Source organism: Dictyostelium discoideum (assembly GCF_000004695.1).
Source record: "Dictyostelium discoideum AX4 chromosome 3 chromosome, whole genome shotgun sequence".
Lineage (NCBI taxonomy): Eukaryota > Evosea > Eumycetozoa > Dictyosteliales > Dictyosteliaceae > Dictyostelium > Dictyostelium discoideum.
Window position 1 is genome coordinate 1249509 of NC_007089.4, and position 22500 is coordinate 1272008.

Genomic DNA, 22500 nt, shown 5'->3' on the forward strand with positions numbered 1-22500 from the left:
GAGGAAGAAGAAGAAGAAGAGGAAGAAGGAGAAGAAGAAGATGATGATGATGAAATTGAAGAAGAAGAAGAGGAAGAACAAAAATCAAATGTAGAAGAGGGAGAAGAAGAAGAAGAAGAAGAGGAAGAAGAAGATGATGATGAGATTAAACAAGAAGAAGAAGAAGAGGAAGAGGAAGAGGAAGATTCAATAATAACTCCAAAAAATTCATCAATAATTAAAGAGGAGGTTACATCAGATATTGAAGAATTAGAAACTGATACATCATTTCAATATTCATCAGCCAACTCTTCAATGATGACTGCTGATCAAGATGAGGAAGAAGAGGATAAGGATGATAAAAAGAAGAATGAGTCATCAAAAGGTGTAACAAAAACTCATAAAGTTGATGATCCAAAAGTATTATCAACAAAATCTTCAACTTTGGCAGCTACTTCCACAAGTAGACAATCTACATTACCAAAAACAACTATTACATCACCAATCAATTCATCCTTTTCAAAGAAATCGCCAACTTTATCCACAACTGAAATTGATAGTAAATGGAAAGCAAAAATTGAGTCAATAAAATCAAAAACAACCACTGCATCACCAACAACAACATCAACAAAAACTTCACCAACAACAACAACAAAAACAAAAACATCTCCAACAACAAATACATCACCAGTTTTAAAAAGTTCAACTGGTTTAATTTCAACCCCTCGTGTGATAATGACAAGATCAAAAACAGTTGCTCCACTTCCAGATAAGATTGGTTCTTCAGTTCTTTCAACAAAGAAAAGACCACTTCAATCTCCTGATACCCAATTGGAAGATCCAAATAAAGTCCAAAGGACCTCAACCAATTTGGCAGCATCAACTAACTTGGCAACAGCATCAATTGAAGAGAAAAGAAAAAAATTGATCGATTTACAAAATTTAAAGAAAAAAATTACAGAGAAAAGTGTAAATCCTACCACTACCACTACCACCACCAATACTACTCCCACTAATAATACGACTACAAAGACAGTTTCTCCAATTCCATCACCAACTTTAACTTCATCAGTTGGCACCAAATCAAAATCTATTCCACCAATTAGTATCACATCTAATGCTACAACAACTTCAAATAGATCAACTGCCAGCACACTTTCAACTGTAAAAAGACCAATTGTCAGAAAAACAGCAACAAATCCAAGCTTGGTTTCTTCAAAAGGTTCTCTCAAAGAACCAATTCCAAAGACTTCATCAACTTCAAAGAAATCAACAAAATAATTTTTTTAAAAAAAAAAAACAAAAAAAAAAACAAAAAAAAAAAAAAAAAAAAAAAACATTGTTGCTTAAAATCTATATCTAATCTCAATTTTCTTATACCTATTCTTTTTTTATATAAACATAGTTAAAATTTGGCTTTTTCAACTAAAATTTAAATAAAATCATTATTTTTTAAAAATATCTTTTCATTTTAGATTTATTGGTTTTTTTTTTGTTATTTTATTTTTAAAGTGTTTTTTTTTTTTTTTTTTTCATTATTTTTCACTTTTTTTTCATTTTTTTTTTCATTAAATTAAAAAAATAAAAAAATCAATAATATATATATTACACACCTTCGTTTCTTTTTTTTTTTTTATTTTATTTTTAATAATAATAATAATAATAATAATAATAATAATATTATTTTCTCAACTATAGGAATATAGGAATATATATATATATATAAACAGAAAATGAAATCAACACTAAGGTTAACGGACAATGTTGTCCAAAATATGGGTATAGGAAAATTACATAAAGATGATAATGTAAATATAAATATCATATTTCTATTATGTATTATTACTAATTTTTATTTTTATTTTAGTCAAGTGTTATAAACTCGATGGATTTTAATAAAGATGGATCATTACTTATAACAGCATCAGATGACGAATCAATACATTTATACAATATAGATACAGGAGAGTATGTTTTAAACATTGGGAAAAAAAATAAAATAAAAATAAAAATAAAAAAAAAAAAAATAGTAAATTAATTCATAATATTTACATCTTCTTTGCTTGTACATATTCTTAATTGGATTGATTTTTAGATTACAAAAAACATTAAATAGTAAAAAATATGGAGTTGACTTAATTAAATTTACACATAATAATAATTCAATCATATGTGCATCAAAAAATTCTTGGGATGAATCATTAAGATATTTATCATTACACGATAATAAATATTTAAAATATTTTAAAGGTCATAGAAATAAGTAATTATCAATTGTTTTTTTTTTATATATACTTTTATAATCATTTTTAATCATCTATTTATTTTTTTTATTAATTTAATTTAATTTTAATAATTAAAAATAAATAAGGGTTGTTTCAATATCAATGTCACCAATTAATGATATGTTTTTATCAGGATCATTAGATGATACTATTAGAATGTGGGATTTAAGAACTAATGTTTGTCAAGGTTTATTAAGAAGAAATGGAAGACCAGCAGTTTCATTTGATCCTCAAGGTATTATTTTCGCAACAGCAGTTTCAGTAAATACAATTAAATTATATGACCTTAGAAATTATGATAAAGGTCCTTTCTCTTCTTTTTCAATAGATCATCCAATACCTGTAGAATGGACTTCAATGAAATTCACTGCTGATGGAAAATATATTTTATTATCTACTAAAACTAATATTATCTTTTTAATTGATTCCTTTACTGGTGAAGTTGTATGTTTTTCAAATAATTATTATAATATATTATATATTTATATATTAATAAAATAATAATAATAATAATAATAATAATAATAATAATTATAATAATAATAATAATAATAATAATAATAATAATAATAATAATAATAATAATAATAATAATAATAATAATAATAATAATAGTAGTAATAATGATGATTTTGCATTTATTTATTATTTTATTAATATATAAATAAAATAACAATTGTTTTATTGATATGTATTATTTTACTTATTTTATTTTTTTAAAATTAATTATATAGAAACAAAGATATACAAGTTTTAAAAATGATAATGGGTCAGTTATTGAATCATCATTTTCACCAGATGCTCAATACGTTTTATCTGGAAGTGAGGATGGAACTGTCCATATTTGGAAAACTTTAACAGGTGAGGAGGTTGCAGTTTGGGGTGGTCATTCTTCAACGGTTGGTAGAGTACAATGGAATCCAAGATCAATGATGGCTGCTACTGCATGCAGTAATTTGGCATTTTGGATTCCGAATGATTCCGTTTTGTAAATTGTTTTAATAAAGTTAAAAAAAAAAAAAAAAAAAAAAAAAAATAATAGTAAAATAGTAAATATACCCTATTTTATTTTATCTTTAAAAATATCTATGTTTTTATTATGTATCTATTTTATTGGTTTGTTTTAAATTACATATATATATTTTAGAGAATGGTTTTTATTTTTTTATTATTTATTATTTATTATTTATTATTTATTTATTATTTTATTTTAATGATCAAAATTATCACTGAATTTTTGGATATAACGTTTTGCAACACCAGAGAAAGCTAAACTAATTGGACTATCTGGATTACGTCTGGTTAAAGCAGTTGCAATAACTTTTAATATTAAAGAGAATTCTTTTAAAAGAGTCCAAAGATCACTTTCTTTAATTTTGTTATCTTCAATTAATGGTTTCTTTTGTGAGTGTTTATAAAAATCCAAAAGGTATGAATTAACTGGAGAACCATCGACATTACAATAAGGTAAGATACGAGTTGAGAAATAAGTATTCGAACCAAGGATATTTTTCAATTTCTTTAAATTTGAAACCTTGAAAATACCAGAAAGTAAATCACCAGTATTGAAATTTTCAGTGGATGGTTTTAACTTTTCAAAGTTTTCATTCCATTTGTTTGTAATTGTTGATGTTGTCGCTGTTGTTGTTGTTGTTGTTGTTTTTTGAGAGTCTTTTAAATCATTTGATGAAAATGGTAAGAAATCATTGGTAGACTTTAAATATTTCTTATAAACGTAAAGGTAGGTTGAAAATGTTTTTAATAATCTATCATTATGATTTTTTATAATTTTGTGGACAGTTGGTGGTAATGGAGGAAGTATTAAAATTGAAGGTGATCTAACATAAATTGATGGAATATTTTGAACACAAAATAAGTATGAAAGGATATGAATAATGAAGTAATCACAATCCTTTTGATTGGTTGGTAAATTATCAAATACACCACCCTTTAACAATGAAACAAAAGTAAAGTTAAATGGTTCTAAATAACTGAGATGGGTGACAATACCACTAAAGTTATCCATTGGAACACAGTCTTTAGATAAATAAGTTTCTCTATACAAATAATCAATTGAAAAAAGGAATTGGAATTGAACTTGAAGTGGATTACCTAAAAAGAATGAATTATTTAAAAGTGATTTTGTTGATTTCTTTAAAATTTGAACATCTAATATATCTTCAGAACTTAATTTTTTTAAGCTTGTAGTTGTAGGTGTTTTTGTGGTTGTTGTAGTTGCTGGTGTATTTTCAGTTGTTGTAGTTGTAGGTGTAGTTGCAGGTGTTGTTTTGGTTGATTCCGCTGTTTCTTCTTCGTCATCATCCCAATTATCAGCAACAGTAATTTCTTTTTTATCATCATCATCATCCCAATTATCAGCAATAGTTTCTTTCTCTTTCTCTTTTTCTTTTTCTTTTTCTTTTTCTTTTTCTCTTTCTTTTTCATTTTCTTTAACTTGAACTTTATTTTCTTCATTTGATTTATTAGCTGAGCCATTGGTAGAATAATCATATCTACTAACTAAAGATAAACATAATGATGGAGAGACAACTGAATTACCAATGATATTTGATAATCTTGAATTAAGTAATCTGTTTATTTTTTGTTTTGGTAAGCCTACGAAAATTACATTACCATAGTTATCAAAACCACGTCTACCAGCTCTACCAGCACATTGTTTTGAGGTTAAAACATTTAGATAAGGGCTATCACCTAAAAATACAGAGGATTTAGCGGGAGCGTTAACACCAACGGCAAGTGTTGAAGTTGCAAATACCACTTGAATCTTTTTACTTCTAAATAGATATTCAACATTTCTAAGATAGTTTTTATCACAACCACCATGATGTGCGGCAATACCTTGTGTTAAAGCAGGTGCAAGTGGATCTTTCTTTACCTTTTCATCTATATCTGATGATAATAAATTACCAAATTGAGGTTTTAAATAATCTAAAGAGGCTCTTTTTGCTTTTAATCTCTCCAATTCCATCTTTTCTGGATCATTTGGTTCTAAATCAGCCAAAGCACGACCTAATGATTTTTGGAATCTTTCAATGACTAGATCCAATTGTTTCTTCTCTTCAATGATATTTGGATTTGTATTTCTATGAGTGATATCATTATATACTCTTTGAGCCAATCTAGAACATAAACTACGATTGAATGAAAAGAAAAGAGCTGGTAAAAGATCTTGCTTTTGAAGTTCCAATACAATATTTGTAATTTCAGAGGCCCAATCAAATTTCAATGAATCATTATATTTTGGACTAGTTAAAGCTTTGACAACCAATTGTTTCTCTGTCATAGATGGTAAGTTTGTGTAGAATTGTTTCAATTCTGCCTGATAGATTTCTATGTGTTGTTTCTCTAAATTGAATTGTTTATTTGGAATATTTGCAAAGAATTTAACAGGATCCAAATGGTTTACTTTTTCATAACCAAGCTTTTCTTTCAAAACCTGATACATTTGAATTGCTTCACCAGCTATTAATTTCAAATCTGGTGATATATCAGAGAGACCAGTTTTCTTTTGATCTAAAGTTGCCATTGGATGTAATGGTTCAATGGTATAGGTTGGAAAGCTCTTATTATCTTTTGCAGGAGTTTGACAAAGGAAAAAGTTTTTCAAATCATTGAAACGACTTTGATAATGAATCAATGATACTTTTCTATTTGGATCAATCTTTTTCAAAAAGTTATGAAAATCTGTTAAATTACCCAATGTGGCTGATAATGCTAAAAATGGAGCAGGATTGAAAACTAACAATCTCTCCCAAATGGCACCATCGACAGAGGAAGCAATTTGATGAACTTCATCAAAGATTATATATCTACAACGTTGAATAAAGTGAGTGTTCATAATGGAGAGGAATAAAATCTCTAAACATTGTGGAACTGTAATTAAGATTTGACAAGTTTCAATGTTTAATCTAAAATCTCTTGTGAAAACACCTACCATTTTATGATTTGATGGTCTATGATTTATAGCTTGATAGTTCTTATCATATCTACCCAATACTTCTGCATACATTTGGTTGACCAATGCTTTTGTTGGACAAACGAAAACAACGATACCATCATTACTTTCTTTTAAAATTTGTTCAAAACAATAGAAAGAAATAAAAGTTTTACCACTTGATGTACTTGCACAAATTAAAGCTGATTCTCTTTTATCAACAATATCCAACAACTCTACTTGCCAAGCATCAGGTTTAAAATGTCTAACTCTTGAATCTTCAACTGAACCTGTATTTCTAATTAAAGTATCTGGAGAATGTTTCAATTGAAACTCGATTGAATTCTTTAATTGTTGATTACCAACATCAGATTCATCCAATTTTGGTAGTTTCAATTTCCAATGATCATTGATAAAATTTGATAAATCTGATAAACCTATCAATGATTTTGAAATTGTATAAAAACGATTTGCAAAATCAATTTGTAATTTTGTTGATAAAATTTTAGATTTTTCAGTGATGAAAGATCTTAAATACTTTTGAATCATTTGATAAAATTGTGATTTTTCTTTAATACCCAATTCGAGTGAAGTTTCAATTTCTTTTTCTTCATACTCTGATAATTCAATATGTGTCTTAGTTTTCGATTGTTGTTTACGTTCTAATAGAATTGTTCTTTTCTTTTCTTCAATTAAATCTTCTTTTTGTTTCACCAAGAAATTAATTAAATGATCAAAATATTGTAAATACAATTCTGGTAATGAAGTTAATAAATCTAAATTATTTAAAAACTTTAAAAATGATTTTATTGATTTACAATCATCCAATTCTGATTCATATCTTTTTTTATCTTGATTTAATCTACTCTCCAATAGTTTACCTATTTCACTCTTTGGTTTAATAGTTGATGAAGTTGTTGTTGAAGTTGTTGTTGTTGATGATGACGATGATGATGATGATTGTTTTTTATAAGATTTTTTTGAATCTTCTTTTTCTTTTTTAATTCTTTCTTTTTCCAACTCTTCTTTTGTTGGATTTAATTTATTGATAATTAAAATATTTCTTGGATCATTTAAAGAGTCTGCATACTTTTTAAATGAGCCAACTGATTTATCCTCTGCACGTTGTTTATGTTTTTTAGTCTTAAAAGTGGTCTCTTTTAATTTGATACTGAATGCATCTGGTTCAATTGTACGTGTTGAATGAAAATGATAATTATCAATGAATCTTGTATTGATTGTTGATTCAGCATCTGGATAATTTTCACTTTGGAATGGTTTTAAATATTCATAAGCCTGTGGTGCAACTGATCTAATGAAATCATTCTCTACTAAATAGATACTATTATCAATTGAATTAATCTCTTTTGTTCTTCTTTCCATTTCTTGAATAATATCATTTAAATTATTATTTCTATCTTGAAAATTTGAAAATAATTCAAAATTATCAAATTCACCAATATCATAACCAAAATCTTTTTTTACATTATTCCAAATTAATTTTGATTTAATTATAATTTCTTCACCAAATATATTATTTAATTCATTTAAATCTTTTGGTAATTTAATTTGAATTTGAATTAAAATTTGATAAAATAATTTAAAATCTAAATAATCTAAATTTATATTTTCATTATTATTATTATTATTATTATTATTATTATTATTATTATTACTACTACTACTACTACTATCACTAACTTGTTGTAAATATAATAAATTTTTATATGAAGCATTGTCTAAAAAATTTAAAACATTTTCATCAATTTTATAACATGTTGGTAATATAAAACCTCTATCTCTAATTGATAATGATTCTAATAAAACTAAATAAATACAATAGATTCTATTTAAATTATTTGATATATCATTATTGAACATTGTTGAAATAAGTAAATTAATTTCATTATCTCTATTTTCACTTTGTTGTTGATTAAATAAAATTTGATTTTGATCTTTAAAACTTAATTTATCAGAATTAAAATTTTCAAATTCATTATTATAAAATGAATCAATTTGTTTGAAAAATTCTTTATTACAAAAGTATGGATAACCTCTTTGAAACATTGTTCCTTTTCCATAAATTATAGTTTCAATACATGAACCTTCAAATGAGATTGAATTAAATTCTACAACATAATCTAAAAATTTCATTGTTTTTAAAATAAATACCTCTTGAATATCAACTCGATAATATTTTTCAAATGATTCTTGTGCTGGAAATAAAACCAACATAAATGAAAACATATTCTCTAAAAGATATGATTCAATACTACTAAAATCTTCCCACCATTTTGATTTAATTAATGTAAATTGAACATTTGAATTATTTAAAACATTTTTTTTATCATTATTAATATAATAATCAATACAAATTTTTCTAATTAATTTCTTTTTTAATTTTTAAAAAAAAAAATAAAAAAATTAAAAGTATTAATATTAGTAAAAAGTTTGAAAAAAAATTATAATTTCTAATTACTAATTATTAATTACTTACTAATGTATTATTTTTATAAAAATATTGATTTTCATCAATAAAAAATATTTGAAATTTTGTTTTTCTATTTAAAACATTTGCAATAAAAGATTCGAAATAATGAAAGAATAAAATTGATTGACATTTATCTGTTGATAATAATTGTTTATCTTTTATTTTATGTGATGAAATATTAAATGTTGAAAATAGATATAAAATTAAAGAATCACCATCAATAAGAAATGGTTCATCTGCTCCAAAATCTGATAAAACATTAAATGTTTTTGTTGGAAATAATAAATCACCTAACATTAATTTTTTTTCAATATTTTCCATTGTAAAAATTATTTGTATATTATTATTATTATTATTTTTAAAAAAAAAAAAAAAAAACTTATTTTTTACAGTGAAAAAATTAAAAAAAAAAAAAAAAAAAAAAAAAAATTGTGTATAATATTTTGAAAAATAAAAAATAAAAAAAAAATAAAAAAAAAAATTTTATTTAATAGGTTTAGGGAATCTGTATTTTTACAAATTTGGTTTTTTCCAATAATTGAACAAAACATTTTAATTTTAAAAAATCCAAATTTGGTTACCTATGTTTAATTTAAAAAATTTAAACATAATTTAACGAATAAAAATAAAAATTAAATTTTAAAAAAAAAAAAACATCGATTTAATTTTTTTAAATCTAAAATATATATTTTTATTTTTATTTATTTATTTATTTATTTATTTTTAATTAGTTGTTGTTGATTTTAAATTTGATTTTAAAATCATTTCATTTAATTGAATTGATTTTAAATGATTATTACCATATACTAAAACTGAATGATTATAAGAATTTGTATAACATTGATTAATAAATTTTAATAAATTTTTAATATCAGAATTTAATTTATCAATATCAAGATCTTGTTTATTTTGATTTTGTAATTTTAATTGATTGAATTGATTTCTTTGTTTAATTAATGATAATAGATATTTCTCATTAATTCTACCTAAATGGTAATAACAATCAACCAATTCACCAGATGTTGAAGATTTGAAAATCGATTCAACATGTCTGGTTAACTCTTTATAATGTTGAATTGATTGAACCAAGTAATCGAAATTATTGTAAACCAAAGACAACTTTTCAAAAGTTTTCGATAACTTTATATGATAAATTAACCAACATTGATGATTCAAATTCAATCTTGACAATACATCTCTTTCAAATTTTAATAATCTTTTTAAAATATTCTCAATTATTGGCATCTCCTGATCAGCAGTTGACAAATTAACATCATTGAATAACAATTGCTCACTATTGATAAACTCTTTAAATTCATTGATTCCTGCTAAAATCAATACCAATTCTGGATCCTTATTTCTCTTATTTTGTTTCTTTTTATTGAATTCACAAGTGTTACTTGTATTTGAACATTTCCAATTCTCTTGTAATTTCTTTGTATCTTTATTAAAATAAATTTCTGGTGAAATAAATTCAACACCATCATTACAATGGAAACAATAAATTGATGATAAATATCTTTCATCCTCTGTTGAATCACTACATCTTGAACATTTACATAAAAAGTTTTTACTATTATATAATATTTTTTGTCTTTCAATTGTTGGTAATAATAAATCAACATATGAATCAACAATTTCTTCATCTTTTTCAATTTTTTTACATGCTCTCATTTCTAAATTTTTATCTATAAAAAAAAAAAAAAAAAAAAAAGGAGAAATTTTTTATAAAAAATTAGTAATAATATTTTTTTTTTTTTTTTTTTTTTTTTTAAAAAAAAATCCCCTTTGAACTATACCTTTAATTGTAAAAAATATATTTGGTTCACAAGAATGATTTAATAAAGCTGGTTTATAGAAATAACCATTTGAAATTGGTTTACGATTAAAGTCATTTGAAAGACCAGAGAATGAATTAATATAGATTGAAGAAATTATTTGTAAAAACTCATCTTTATTAAAGATTGCTAATAATGATGGATCAGAATTCTCTTGTTGTAATTGATTGATAAATTGTTGGAAATTAATATCATACTTTTCAATGAATGATTTATTAATTTCAATGAATTTCTCTAATTGATTTGAAAGTTTACCAACTGTTTCTTGATATTTATCACTTTCAATCTTATTTCTAATCATTATTCTCAATGCCAATAAACATGTTGATACATCACATTCATTCTTTATTGATGATTCAATCAATTTATTAATGAATGAACATTCCAATTGATGTGTCATATCATTTGAACAAATTTCTGAACAAAACCACATATTACATCCAAATTTACATTGAATTGATTTATTATTTGTTTGTTGTGGTTGTTGGGATGGTTGTTGTACTTGTTCAACTTCCGATTGTTTACAACATAAGAAACAGTAATCTTTGTTCATATGAAATTCTAATGGAATTGATGCAAATGATTCTTCTGGGAATAATAATTCTCCAACTTTAATTTCATTTGTAGCTACAACAAAATTTCCTCTTTCATCATTATTATTTACTAATTTACATTTATCTGTAATCATTTTTTTGATTATTGTTGGAAATTAGAAAAAAAAAAAATAAAAAAAAATAAAAAAAAAAAAATTTTCGTTCGTTTTTTTTTTTTTTTATTTTTTTTTTTATTTTTACCTTTCCTTTTTTTTTTTTTTTTTTTTACCACACACACGTCATTATTTATTTTTATTTTTTATTTTTTATTTTTTGTTTTTATTTTTTTTATTTTTTTTTTTTTAAGTAAATTACAGGGTGTTACTATTTTTATTTTTACTATAAATTTGGTTTTTTTTTTGTTTTGTTTTTATTTTATTTTTTACTATTTTTTTTTTTTTTTTTTGTGAATTTTCAAATTAAAAAAAGATTTTTATTTTTAATTTTTTTTTTTTTTATTTTTAATTTTTTTTTTTTTTTAATTTTTTAAAAATTTTTTTTTTTTTTTTTTCCTTTTTTTTTTTTTATTCAAAATTTTATAGGTTTATAAATATATATATAAAGAAAATAAAAAAAATGAACGGTCAAGGAAAGTATGTAGGATTTGGAAATGAAAAATCATCATCAGATTCACCATTTCCAGAATTACGTTCCAATTGGAGGGAACTCATTTATTTAAGATCTTGGCAAGCATCAGGTTTTGTTACAGTTTTATATTATTTCAGCTTTTTAGTTGGATTAATGTATTTCATTCAAAACATTGTATTATTCACTAGAGACCTTGGTGCAGGTGGTTTCTTCCTTGGTTTACTCTATGGTACTTTGTATTTCATTAGTTTTATTTTAGCCGCTCGTATCGTTTCAGAAATCGTTTTATCAATTTTCGATATTAGAGATAACATTTACAGAATTTCAGCAAGCTCTGGTCCATCCATTGTTTCAAGTGGTCCATCAACTTCATCATATCAAGGTTCATACCAACAACCAACTTATCAACCACCACAACCATCCCAACAACAACAACAACCATCCCAACAACAATCTTACCAACAATCATCTTCAACTGAATTCCCAAAATACCAAGAACCATATCAAGGTAACCTTTAAATAATTTTTTATTTATTTAAAAATCAAGACCAAATGAAAATAAAAAAAAAAATAAAAAAAAATTAAAACAACAAAAAAAAAAAAAAAAAAAAAAAAAAAAAAACAATTGTTTTGTAAGACTTAATTTTTTATTATTATTTTATTTTATTTTATTTTATTTTTTTCTTTTCTTGGTGTGAAAATTATTTAAAAATAATAATAATAATAATATTGATAATAATAATAATTATGTGATCAAATTTGATGGATTTTATTTTAAGATATTTTTTTTTTTTTTTTTTTTTTTTCTTTGGTTGCAAATCTATGGAGAGAAAGCTGGTTTGTTAAGAATATTTATTAAAAAATGGTATAAAATAAATTAGTATTATTTTATTTTATTATTTTATTTTTTTTTAAAAAAAAAAAAAATTACAATTTGGTTTTTTTTTTGGTTGCGTAACCAAGGGTGCGGGGGGAGCAACTGCTGGCTTTGGAATTGTAGCCCTCATATTGTTAGAATTTGTTACACCATTTCCTGCAAAATTCATTTTTTTTTTTTATTTCTATTGTTTGTTGTTTTTATTAAAAAAATTATAATTAAATTAGAAAAATAAAAAAAATTTTTCACTCAAAATAATAAAAATATTGACCAAAAAAAAAAAATAAAAAAAAAAAAAGAAAAAAAATATCTAAAAAAAAAAAAAATCTAAAATATCTTTTTGTTGTGATCCTTACAGGATATTGGAAAAAAAAATATTCATACGAAATTTTTTTTTTTATTTTTTTATTTTTTTATTTTTTTATATTTTTATTTTTTTATATTTTTTGTTTTTAATTTTTTTTTTTTTCTTTAAACTTTGTCAACATTTATTTGACCAAATATTTCTTTTTTTTTTTTTTTTTTTTTTTTTTTATGAATTAATAAATATATTTTTTTGAATTTGTAATTTCTTATAAGGCAAATTTTTTTGGATCTTTTGAAATTGATAATTAAATTTTTTAAATTTTAGTGATTGTTAAATAATTATTTTTTAGAATTTGTTTTTTTATTATCAATTATAAAACTTACCAATTGTAATTACACCATTTGGAGGTGAAATTTTTTTATTGCCACCATTTCCTTGGTGATGAAGATTTGGGGAAATTTTTATTTTTAACATTTTATTTTAATTGATTATGGAAGTATATTTTTGTGTTTCAAGAATATAAAAAAAAAAAAAAAAAAAAAAAAAAAATTTTATTTTTTTATGTTTACAAAAAAAATAAAAATATAAAAATTAAAAAAAAAAAAAAAAAAAATCTAAAAATATCTAGGTTTGTATAAAATACCAAAAATTTTAATCAAAAAAAAAAAAATATTGGTTTTTTGATTTATTTTAATTTTTAATAGACATGTTTAAGCTGTGAAATTATCACCATTATCTATTATTATTATCATTATTATTATTGTTATTATTATAATTATTATAGATTAAATAGAAAAACTTTTTTTAATTTATTTAAATATTTAATAAATGTGAAACACCTTTTGGTATTTGTTTAGATTGTAAAACTAGGACTTCCCTCTATTAAAAAAAAAAAAAAAAAAAATTAATAAATGATCTAATTAATTACTATTCCACTTTTTATTTTAAAGATTGGTTGATATACAAACTTCCTGGTTTTGGTGCTGCTGCTGGTGGAGTGGGTTTAAAAAAGATTTGATTTTTATTACTATTTCCTCCTGGACAGATTGCAGTGGATGGCAGAGTGAAAGTCATTGTTGAGAAATAAAAAAGTAATGATGATGGGAATGAAATAAAAAAAAAAAAAAAAATTAAAAAAAATAAGAGTTATTATTGTGTGGGATGAAAAAAAAAAATAAAAAAAAAAAAAAAAAAATTTAAAAAAAAAAAAAAAAAAAAAAAAATCTGAAAATATCTTTTTTATTTGTACATTTGCACTTTTTTTAAAAAAATATTTTCATTTTTATTTTATTTTTTTTTATTTTCCATTTATATTTATTTTATTGTTTTTTTAAAAAAAAAGATAATTGATTGGATATAATTAAAATAATTAAATAGTTACCTCTCTTATTTTTAATTATTATTATTATTTTTTTTTAATTTTTAAATCCAAATAAATGAATTGAATCTGGATTATTATAGGTTTTTTTTCTTTTTAATAATTAAATTAGAAATAAAAAAAAAAAAAATATATTTATATATACCGATTCAGTCAAATAAATTATATTATTTTATTTTATTTATTTTTTATTCAAAATAATCTATTTTTTTTAAATAAAATATATTCCCTCTCCTTTTTCCTCAAAATATAAAACAATTACAAAAAATGAATAATAATTAAATTCTAAAAATGAAATTTTTGATTAAAAAAATAAATAAATAAAATAAAAATAAAAATAAAAATTGATGATTAAAATAAGTTTTTATTCTTTTTTTATTTATTTGAAAAGGTGACACATTTATTATTTTTTAATTTTTTTAATTTTTTCAAAAAAAAAAAAATAAAAAAAAAAAAAAAAAAAAAAAATTGAAAAAAAAAGAATAAAAATATTTATTTTGTCATTGGCAATACCAATAATATAACTTTTCATAAAACAAGTTTTATCTCTAAAAATGTGGATTTCCAAAACCAGTAAACCTAATGGATTATTTTTATTTTTTAGGCCAATATTAAGAAACCCATATTTTGTACTTGAAAAACAAAATACAAATTATTTAATCACAGGTAACATTACCTTCAATAATTAACTTTTTTTTTTTTTTTTTTTTTTTTTTTTTTGTTTACTTATTTTTTAAAAAAAAAACAATTTTCCTAACTAATAATTTTTTTAAAAAAAAAAGATAAAAGATTTTTACCAAAAGAATTTTTTTCAAATAAAAATTTTCAATCAAGTATTATTAAAAATAAAAATGATGATGATTATGATTATGATAGTAATAATAATGAAAAATCAATAAAGAATTTTTTTAAAACATTAAAAGATAAAGATATTAAAGGTGCTTTCAAGGATTTCAAAGAGAAACAAGCTTCAATCACATTAGGTTTCAAAGAGAATAAAGAAGAATTTGCAAATTTACAAAAAATGCATGACCAAAAACCATTACCACCATTAAATGAAAATGATAAAAAAGCAATGGAACAATTTGGTTTACCAGGTAATGATATAATGGTACCATTTATATCATTAACAAATAATGGAAATAATAATAACAATAATAATAATAATAATAACAATAATAATATGATGGGACCAAGACAATATAGTTTTTTAACCAAATTGTGGGTTCGTATTATTCCATATGTACCAGTATCATGGTTATTAAGACCAAATGAATCTTATAGAATCCTTTCAACCATTGACCCATTAGAACCAACTTTAATATCAACCTCTTCAAATTTTAAAGATATTCAACATCATTGGAACCTTATCGATAAAGAACTCTATAATAGTTTAAAGGTCTTACCAACAACCTTTGAGAAAAATCATCGTTTAGATTCTTTCTTAAATATTAAACTTCATTCTTTTCCAACTCGTCCTGTAAATAAATAAATAAATAAATAAATAAATAAATAAATAAATAAATAGTTTTTTTTTATTTTTAAATAATAAATTTATTATTATTATTATTATTATTGTTTTTTTTTTTAAATTTTAAGATGCCTCTGGAGAATCGAATAGTTTTTTACATTCATCTTCCATAAAATCTTTATAAACTTCGAATCTATGATTTAAGGATTTTTCAGTATGAATTTTTAGATAGGAACCCAAGCCACCATCTCTACTACTTGAACCATATACAACTCTTTTAACTCTACTATGAACTAGAGCCATTGAGCACATTATGCAGGGCTCTTTAGTTATAAATAAATGAAAGTTTGTCGCTAAATATTGTCCAAGATTTACAAAACTTAAAATATTACATTCTTCTTTTTCTTCTTTTTCTTCTTTTTCTTCTTTTTCTTTTTCTTCATCATTATCATTACAAATTTCATTTTCATTTTTATTTTCATTTTTATTTTCATTTTCGTTTCGATTTTCAAATTGTTTCTCTTTTTCAAATTTTTTTTGTTCTTTCATTTGTTTTTTAATATCATCAACTTGTTCAGTTGATAATTTATTGGTTATTGTCATTATACAATGAGAAATGATTGGTGAAATATATTGAGTCTCTGAGATTTCAGGTGTTTCGTCCACTGATATTCTATTGGTTTGATCATATGATGTTGCAACGATTTTATTAGTATTTGGGTCAATTAAAACTGCACCAATTCCTTTATGACCTCTCTTTTTACCAATCTCAGCTTGCTCAATAGCTAATGACATATACTTTCTCATTTCTAATAATGTTTCATCTTTTACATTTGATATTAATGGTGTTGAACTATTATTATTATTAATATTATTATTATTATTATTATTATAAAGATGGTTAGTACAAAACAATATGAATAAAAAAAAAAAAAAAAGAAAATAATAAAAAAATAAAAAAATCATACAAAATATGAGCTCTAAATACACATGGCCAAATATTATAATTCCAATCCTCCCATATTTCATAAAGCAAAGGTGGATATTTTGGTACTTTTTCAATTGAAACTATAAAATCATTACTTTTTATAAATTTAATAATTCCTTTTTGTTCATTTGATAATGATTGATATTCACTATCATCATCATTACCTATAAATTTAATTTCACCCAACTCTTTATCATATTCAACATTCTCTAATATAATCTTTAAATTCTTAAATCTAGATTCACCACAAATTAATAATTGTAATAAATTACCTGTTTGTGATGATTGTTTTGTTGAATTTTTTGAAACTTTATTATCTTTTTCTACTTCTTCTTCTTCCTCTTCTTTATGTTTATCTTTTTCTTTATCACCATCAACAATTGTAGTTGATGGTGGAGGTGGTGATGGTTTCTTTTTTATTTTCTTTAAATGATTAAATTCAGAGGTGAAATCATCATTAATAATGTGTGATAATGTTTTTATATGTTTATTTGCTGTTTGTGCTAATATATCAATCACATATATATTATCTAATAATATTATTAAAGAAGTGAGAATTAGAACTTGAGATGTTTTTTTTTTAATCTTTTAATTTTTTAATTTTTTTTTTTTTTTTACAAACCTAAAACCAAACCATATTCCTCAAAATCGTCCAAAACTGGTTTAACTTGAGTTTTTATTCTTTTTAAAAATTCATTTTCTTCTTCGGTGAATTTTGGTGTTTCAACTTTATTTTTATTATTTTTACTGGTGTTTACTTTCTTTTGTTTATTTGATTCTTTTTTATTATTTTCACTTTTATTTATATTATTATTATCATCAATTATTTTAGTATTAATATCTAAATTAGTTTCTGATTGTTGTGTCATTTCATTATGATCTCTTTTATGAATACTACGCATAGTTATTTGTATACATTAAAAAAAAAAAAAAAAAAAAAATAATAAAAAAAAAGTTATAAGAACGAGAAATGAAAAATTAAAAAATTAAAAAAAACGTTTGGGAAATTTTTTTTTTATGTTTTTTTTTTTTTTTGACCCACAATTTTTGGTGTATATATTTATTTATTAAAGGAAAATCTTAATTTTATTTTATTTTTGGAAATAAAAAAAAAAAAAAAAAAAAAAAAATTTAAGAATTGAAAAAAAAAAAGAATTGAAAAAAAGAAAAAAAAAAAAAAAAATTATTATTATTTCATAGATTTTGGTACAGATTTTTTATAATATGGTATTGAATTTGATTCTTTTAATCTTCTATAAGCTTCTCTAATATGTCTTGGACGAATTGGTCCAGTTTCTCTCCATTCTTCCATGATTGATCTTGCCAATTCAACTATTTCACCAACGAAAACCTTTGCAATACCACCCATAACAATTGCAGAGGTTTGATTTACAGGTGCAGATAAAACTGATTGCATAACTTTTTTAATATTTGCACGTTGAAATGATGATCTTTTATAATATTCGAATCTAGTTTGTTGATCTTCTGAAAAATGTTTAATCAATGTATTCATTTGAGTATTCTCTCTAACTTGCATTTCTGAAAGATTGAATGTTGATTCATCATCGTCATCATCATTACCCTCACCTTCTGATGAATCAGAGTCTGAATCAGAGTCAGAATCAGAATCAGAATCAGAGTCAGAATCATCTGAATCCGATTCGTCAGAATCCGAATCATCAGAGTCTTCATCAGAATCTTCATCACTACCACTACCACTTCCATCTTCATCGTCATCGTCTGATTGTAATCTACCTCTATTTTTATTTTTTTGAAATATTTTTTTTCTTTTTCTATTACTTTTTTCAAAATCTGAATCACTTTCACTTTCTTCATCTTCATCTTCATCCTCATCTTCTTCATCATTATTATTATTGTTATTTTTCTTTTTATTTTTTGAATTATTATCATCGTCATCATCATCCTCATCTTCATCATCATCGTTATCAGCACTTTCATCATCTTCAGATTGTTCTATTTTTTTTGAAGTTTTATTTACTGTTGGTTTTTTATTAGCCGATGCTGTTGAAGGTGTTGATATACGTTGTTTCTTTGTTGATTGTGAAGGTGATGGTAAATCTAAAATACTTGGTGTACTTGGTTGACTATTAGATGTTGATGTAGATGATGTTGAGGTTGTTGCTGTTGTGGTGGTTGTGGTTGCTGTTGTTGGTGGTGGTGGTGTACCTAATGGAGGTGCAACTGTTGTAACTGATTGTTGTGCTGCTAATTGTTTCTTTGTTAATTTCTTTGGTTTTTGTTCTTTTGTATCTTTTTGATCTTTTGGTTCTTTAGGAGTTGCAGGTGTTTTCTTTTCTTTTGATACCTTTGGTTCTTTTGATTCTTTTGATTGTTTTGGTTGTTTTGGTTCTTTAGTTTGTTTTGGTTCTTTTGGTTGTTTTGGTTCTTTAGTTTTTGTTACTTTTGGTTCTTTAGGTGTAGTTGTTTTCTTTTCTTTATTCTCTTTAGCTTTTGGTGTTTTCTTTTCTTTACCAGTTGATCCTGGTGAAGCTATATCCATCATTGGTTGTGATTCTGACATCTTTTTTTTAAAAATTTATATATATTTACTTATTTATTTATTTAAATTCAAACTCATTTATACAAATACAAAGTTTGAAAATAATTAAAAAAAAATGAAAAAAATAAAAAAAAAAAAATAAAAAAATTTTGGGTGTGAAAATGAAAATTAAAAAAAAATAAAAAAATAAAAAAAATTATGGTATTTATTAATTACAACTAGTTTTATTTATTTTAAATAATTTTTGTTTTAAATTAAGTAGTTTTTTTTTTTTTTTTTTGTTTCAAATACAATTTTCTTTTTATTTATTTTTTTTAATAAAATTTTTATATTAAAAAAAAAAAAAATTTAATTTAAAAAGAGTATTTGAATTTTAATCTAGGAAAAATTTGTGAAATTAAATAATAACTTTATATTTAATTCGTTATCTGAAATTTTTCCAAAAAAAAAATAAAACAAAAATTATTATTAAAATAGATAAGAAACTAAAAAAAGTAATTAAAAAAAAAAAAAAAAAAATAACAAACTATAAAAAAAAAAAAGGAAAAAAATAATAAATATTATTTTATTATTTTTATTAATTTAACACATAGATTATTGTTGTTGCTTACTATATGAACCATATGGACTTGTCGGTTCTTGTTTTTCAAAATTTAAATTTTCACCACTATTGAAGGGACTTGAATTTGGAGGAGTTAAATTTCCAGTATTAATATTATTTTCATCATTATTATTATTATTATTACAATTATCAATTTCATTTAATAATCTTCCTGTTGAGATTGGTATTGTTACTGTTTTATTATTACTATTATTTTTATTATTATTACTATTATTATTATTATTATTATTATTATTATTATTATTATTATTATTATTATTATTATTATTATTATTATTATTATTATTATTATTATTACTATTTCCTTTATTTTTATTTTTATTATTATTATTATTTAAAATTGTTAACTCTTCAAAATTTTTTAAAAGATTGTTATTATTATTATTATTATTATTATTGTTATTGTTATTATTATTCCAAAGTAATGGTTGATCATCAGCTCTTGGATAAGTAAAACCTAAAATATTTCTTGGTCTACTTCTACTTGTAATAATATTACCAGAATGTGTATTTGTATAGACGACAGGTGAACGAATTTTATCAAATATCATTTTATCATTTGGAGTTTGTGGAGGTAGTGATGGTTGTTGTGGTTGAGTTGGAGTTTGAGGAGGAGGAGGTAGTGGTGGTGGTAAAAGTGAAAGTTGTTGAGTTTGTTGTAATAAGAAATTGTTATCTAATTTTTCAGTATTTTCAAAATAAGTTGTATCGTAATCACCTTGTAATAAAGGTACAAAAGGTGGATCGAGATCGTGTAATTTTCCCCAAGGTACACCATTAAAGAATATATGATTTTTAATATTTTCAACACCCTTTTCACCAGAACCTAAACGAGTAGAACCATCATTGATTAAACCTGATATTAAATCCCAAAGTTCATCTGAAACTCCATCTGGTCTTTGTAACATTGTTTTCCATTTCAATACTGTCTCCATCACTTCCTCTGGTGAATCACCATCAAATGGTGGAACACCAAAAATGAATTCATAAAACATACAACCCAATGACCACCAATCAACTTCATCACCATATCCACGTGTAGCTTGTAAAACCTCAGGTGCCATATAAAATGGACTGCCAACCACTGAATAAGCCAATCTTGCAGCAACACTTAGATCTTTAAACGACCCAAAATCTGTAACTGATGAGTTTAAAGGACCATTACCATTAGCGGCAGCACCAAATTTCATTGGTGTATGTTCAATCATACTACTACTAAGTTGATTTATATTTGATGATGTTGTTGGAGTTGAGGTTGTGGTATTTATAGTATTATCAGCGGAAGCAGATCTAAGATGATATCTAGTGACAACATTTTTACTTAGACCAAAATCAGCCAATTTTACATGACCATCTCTTGAGATTAAAAAGTTTTCAGGCTTTAAATCTCTATGACAATAGCCTAATCTATGACAACTATCAACAGCTTCGACCATTTCAGCCATATAGAATCTAGCGGAATCCTCATCCAATGAATTCAAAGCACTTAGCAATGACCTTAAATCGCCACCTGGTACATACTCCATAGCCAAATAAAGATACTGATCATCTTGGAATGAATAAACCAATGATACTATCCAACGATGATTCTTTCCTTGTGCTAAAATGTCTCTTTCATTCTTTATATGTGAAACTTTATTCTTACTCCAAATCAATTCCTTTGACATTCTCTTGATTGCTACAATCTCACCTGTATCTTTTTTCTTTGCTAAAAATACTTGTCCAAATCCACCCTCACCAATCTTTTCAATCAATGTGAAATCAACTATTGACACTGGTGGATTATATTTCATTTGTTGATTTGTACACTCTGATAATTGTGTACCTGGTGATGGTGATGGTATAACATAATTATTATTAATTTGTAAATAATCAATATTACCTGATCTCTTTAAAACACTATTAGTTATTATCATTGGATTTTCATTTGTATTAATTTTATTATTTGGTGTTTTTTTTATATTATTATCATCATCATCATCATCATTATTATTATTATTATTATTATTATTATTATTATTATTATTATTATTATTATTATTATTATTATTATTATTATTATTATTATTATTATTATTATTATTATTATTATTTTTTAATTTTTTATCTATACTATCTATATTATTATCTATATTATTATCTATATTATTATTATTATTATTTTGATTTTCTATATTATTACTATTATTATTATTATTATTAGAAGTATCTATAATTGAAATATTATGAAGTAGTGGTGGTGTTGGTATTTTACAAGAGTTTGAAGGTGATGCGTTTGGAGAATATAATACATTTTTAGAATTTGATCTTTGTCTTTGAAGTGTTGGTTTTGGTGAAAATGTTGGACTTGGTTGTGGTGATTCCTCTTTAATTGGTGAAAATGGTGATCCATTTGATATAAAAGAATTATTATTACCACTATTATTATTATTATTATTGTTGTTTGAATCATTTGTAATAAATCCACTATTATTTATCATATTTATATAATTTTCTAAATCTTTTTCTTTCTTTTTTTCTTGTTCTTCTATTGATAACTCACTATTACTTTTATTACTTTTATTACCAATACTATTATCATTTTCATTTTCATTTTCACTATCACTA

At 22.9% G+C, this 22500-nt stretch overlaps 12 protein-coding genes across 12 annotated transcripts in view; 4 read left to right on the forward strand and 8 right to left on the reverse strand.

The window, feature by feature from the left end:
* The window catches only part of DDB_G0278825 (hypothetical protein), a gene marked incomplete at both ends in the record, with an annotated part of 2718 nt that extends 1458 nt beyond the window's left edge, over positions 1-1260 (forward strand). The window contains one exon of the mRNA XM_636899.1: positions 1-1260. This exon is cut by the window's left edge and continues 1458 nt beyond it. Coding sequence (XP_641991.1) covers positions 1-1260 — 1260 coding nt within the window.
* Positions 1261-1712: 452 nt separating this feature from the next.
* On the forward strand, positions 1713-3256 carry DDB_G0278945 (hypothetical protein; the record flags this gene model as incomplete). Its single annotated transcript, XM_636900.1, has 5 exons — positions 1713-1787; positions 1847-1947; positions 2075-2242; positions 2351-2708; positions 2999-3256. 5 exons carry the CDS (start codon positions 1713-1715, stop codon positions 3254-3256), a joined length of 960 nt encoding a protein of 319 aa, XP_641992.1.
* A 218-nt stretch (positions 3257-3474) lies between these two features.
* Positions 3475-9031, reverse strand: DDB_G0278827 (hypothetical protein; the record flags this gene model as incomplete). The annotated part of the gene is made up of 2 exons (XM_636901.1): positions 3475-8610; positions 8717-9031. 2 exons carry the CDS (start codon positions 9029-9031, stop codon positions 3475-3477), a joined length of 5451 nt encoding a protein of 1816 aa, XP_641993.1.
* A 402-nt stretch (positions 9032-9433) lies between these two features.
* DDB_G0278829 (hypothetical protein) lies at positions 9434-11236 on the reverse strand (the record flags this gene model as incomplete). Its single annotated transcript, XM_636902.1, has 2 exons — positions 9434-10398; positions 10510-11236. The coding sequence occupies 2 exons, from the start codon at positions 11234-11236 to the stop codon at positions 9434-9436; spliced, it is 1692 nt and encodes a 563-aa protein (XP_641994.1).
* A 481-nt stretch (positions 11237-11717) lies between these two features.
* Positions 11718-12248, forward strand: DDB_G0278831 (hypothetical protein; the record flags this gene model as incomplete). The annotated part of the gene is made up of 1 exon (XM_636903.1): positions 11718-12248. One exon carries the CDS (start codon positions 11718-11720, stop codon positions 12246-12248), a length of 531 nt encoding a protein of 176 aa, XP_641995.1.
* A 392-nt stretch (positions 12249-12640) lies between these two features.
* On the reverse strand, positions 12641-12775 carry DDB_G0278833 (hypothetical protein; the record flags this gene model as incomplete). Its single annotated transcript, XM_636904.1, has 1 exon — positions 12641-12775. One exon carries the CDS (start codon positions 12773-12775, stop codon positions 12641-12643), a length of 135 nt encoding a protein of 44 aa, XP_641996.1.
* A 76-nt stretch (positions 12776-12851) lies between these two features.
* DDB_G0278835 (hypothetical protein) lies at positions 12852-13387 on the reverse strand (the record flags this gene model as incomplete). Its single annotated transcript, XM_636905.1, has 2 exons — positions 12852-12916; positions 13297-13387. 2 exons carry the CDS (start codon positions 13385-13387, stop codon positions 12852-12854), a joined length of 156 nt encoding a protein of 51 aa, XP_641997.1.
* Positions 13388-13726: 339 nt separating this feature from the next.
* DDB_G0278837 (hypothetical protein) lies at positions 13727-13987 on the reverse strand (the record flags this gene model as incomplete). Its single annotated transcript, XM_636906.1, has 2 exons — positions 13727-13790; positions 13878-13987. 2 exons carry the CDS (start codon positions 13985-13987, stop codon positions 13727-13729), a joined length of 174 nt encoding a protein of 57 aa, XP_641998.1.
* Positions 13988-15315: 1328 nt separating this feature from the next.
* Positions 15316-15783, forward strand: DDB_G0278839 (hypothetical protein; the record flags this gene model as incomplete). Its single annotated transcript, XM_636907.1, has 1 exon — positions 15316-15783. The coding sequence occupies one exon, from the start codon at positions 15316-15318 to the stop codon at positions 15781-15783; it is 468 nt and encodes a 155-aa protein (XP_641999.1).
* Positions 15784-15885: 102 nt separating this feature from the next.
* Positions 15886-17652, reverse strand: DDB_G0278841 (cytidine deaminase-like protein; the record flags this gene model as incomplete). Its single annotated transcript, XM_636908.1, has 3 exons — positions 15886-16615; positions 16731-17280; positions 17373-17652. 3 exons carry the CDS (start codon positions 17650-17652, stop codon positions 15886-15888), a joined length of 1560 nt encoding a protein of 519 aa, XP_642000.1.
* A 287-nt stretch (positions 17653-17939) lies between these two features.
* taf11 (transcription initiation factor TFIID subunit) lies at positions 17940-19292 on the reverse strand (the record flags this gene model as incomplete). Its single annotated transcript, XM_636909.1, has 1 exon — positions 17940-19292. The coding sequence occupies one exon, from the start codon at positions 19290-19292 to the stop codon at positions 17940-17942; it is 1353 nt and encodes a 450-aa protein (XP_642001.1).
* A 573-nt stretch (positions 19293-19865) lies between these two features.
* DDB_G0278845 (NDR family protein kinase) overlaps positions 19866-22500 on the reverse strand; it is a gene marked incomplete at both ends in the record, with an annotated part of 4053 nt that continues 1418 nt past the window's right edge. The window contains one exon of the mRNA XM_001134572.1: positions 19866-22500. This exon is cut by the window's right edge and continues 1418 nt beyond it. Within this exon, the coding sequence (XP_001134572.1) occupies positions 19866-22500 (2635 nt within the window).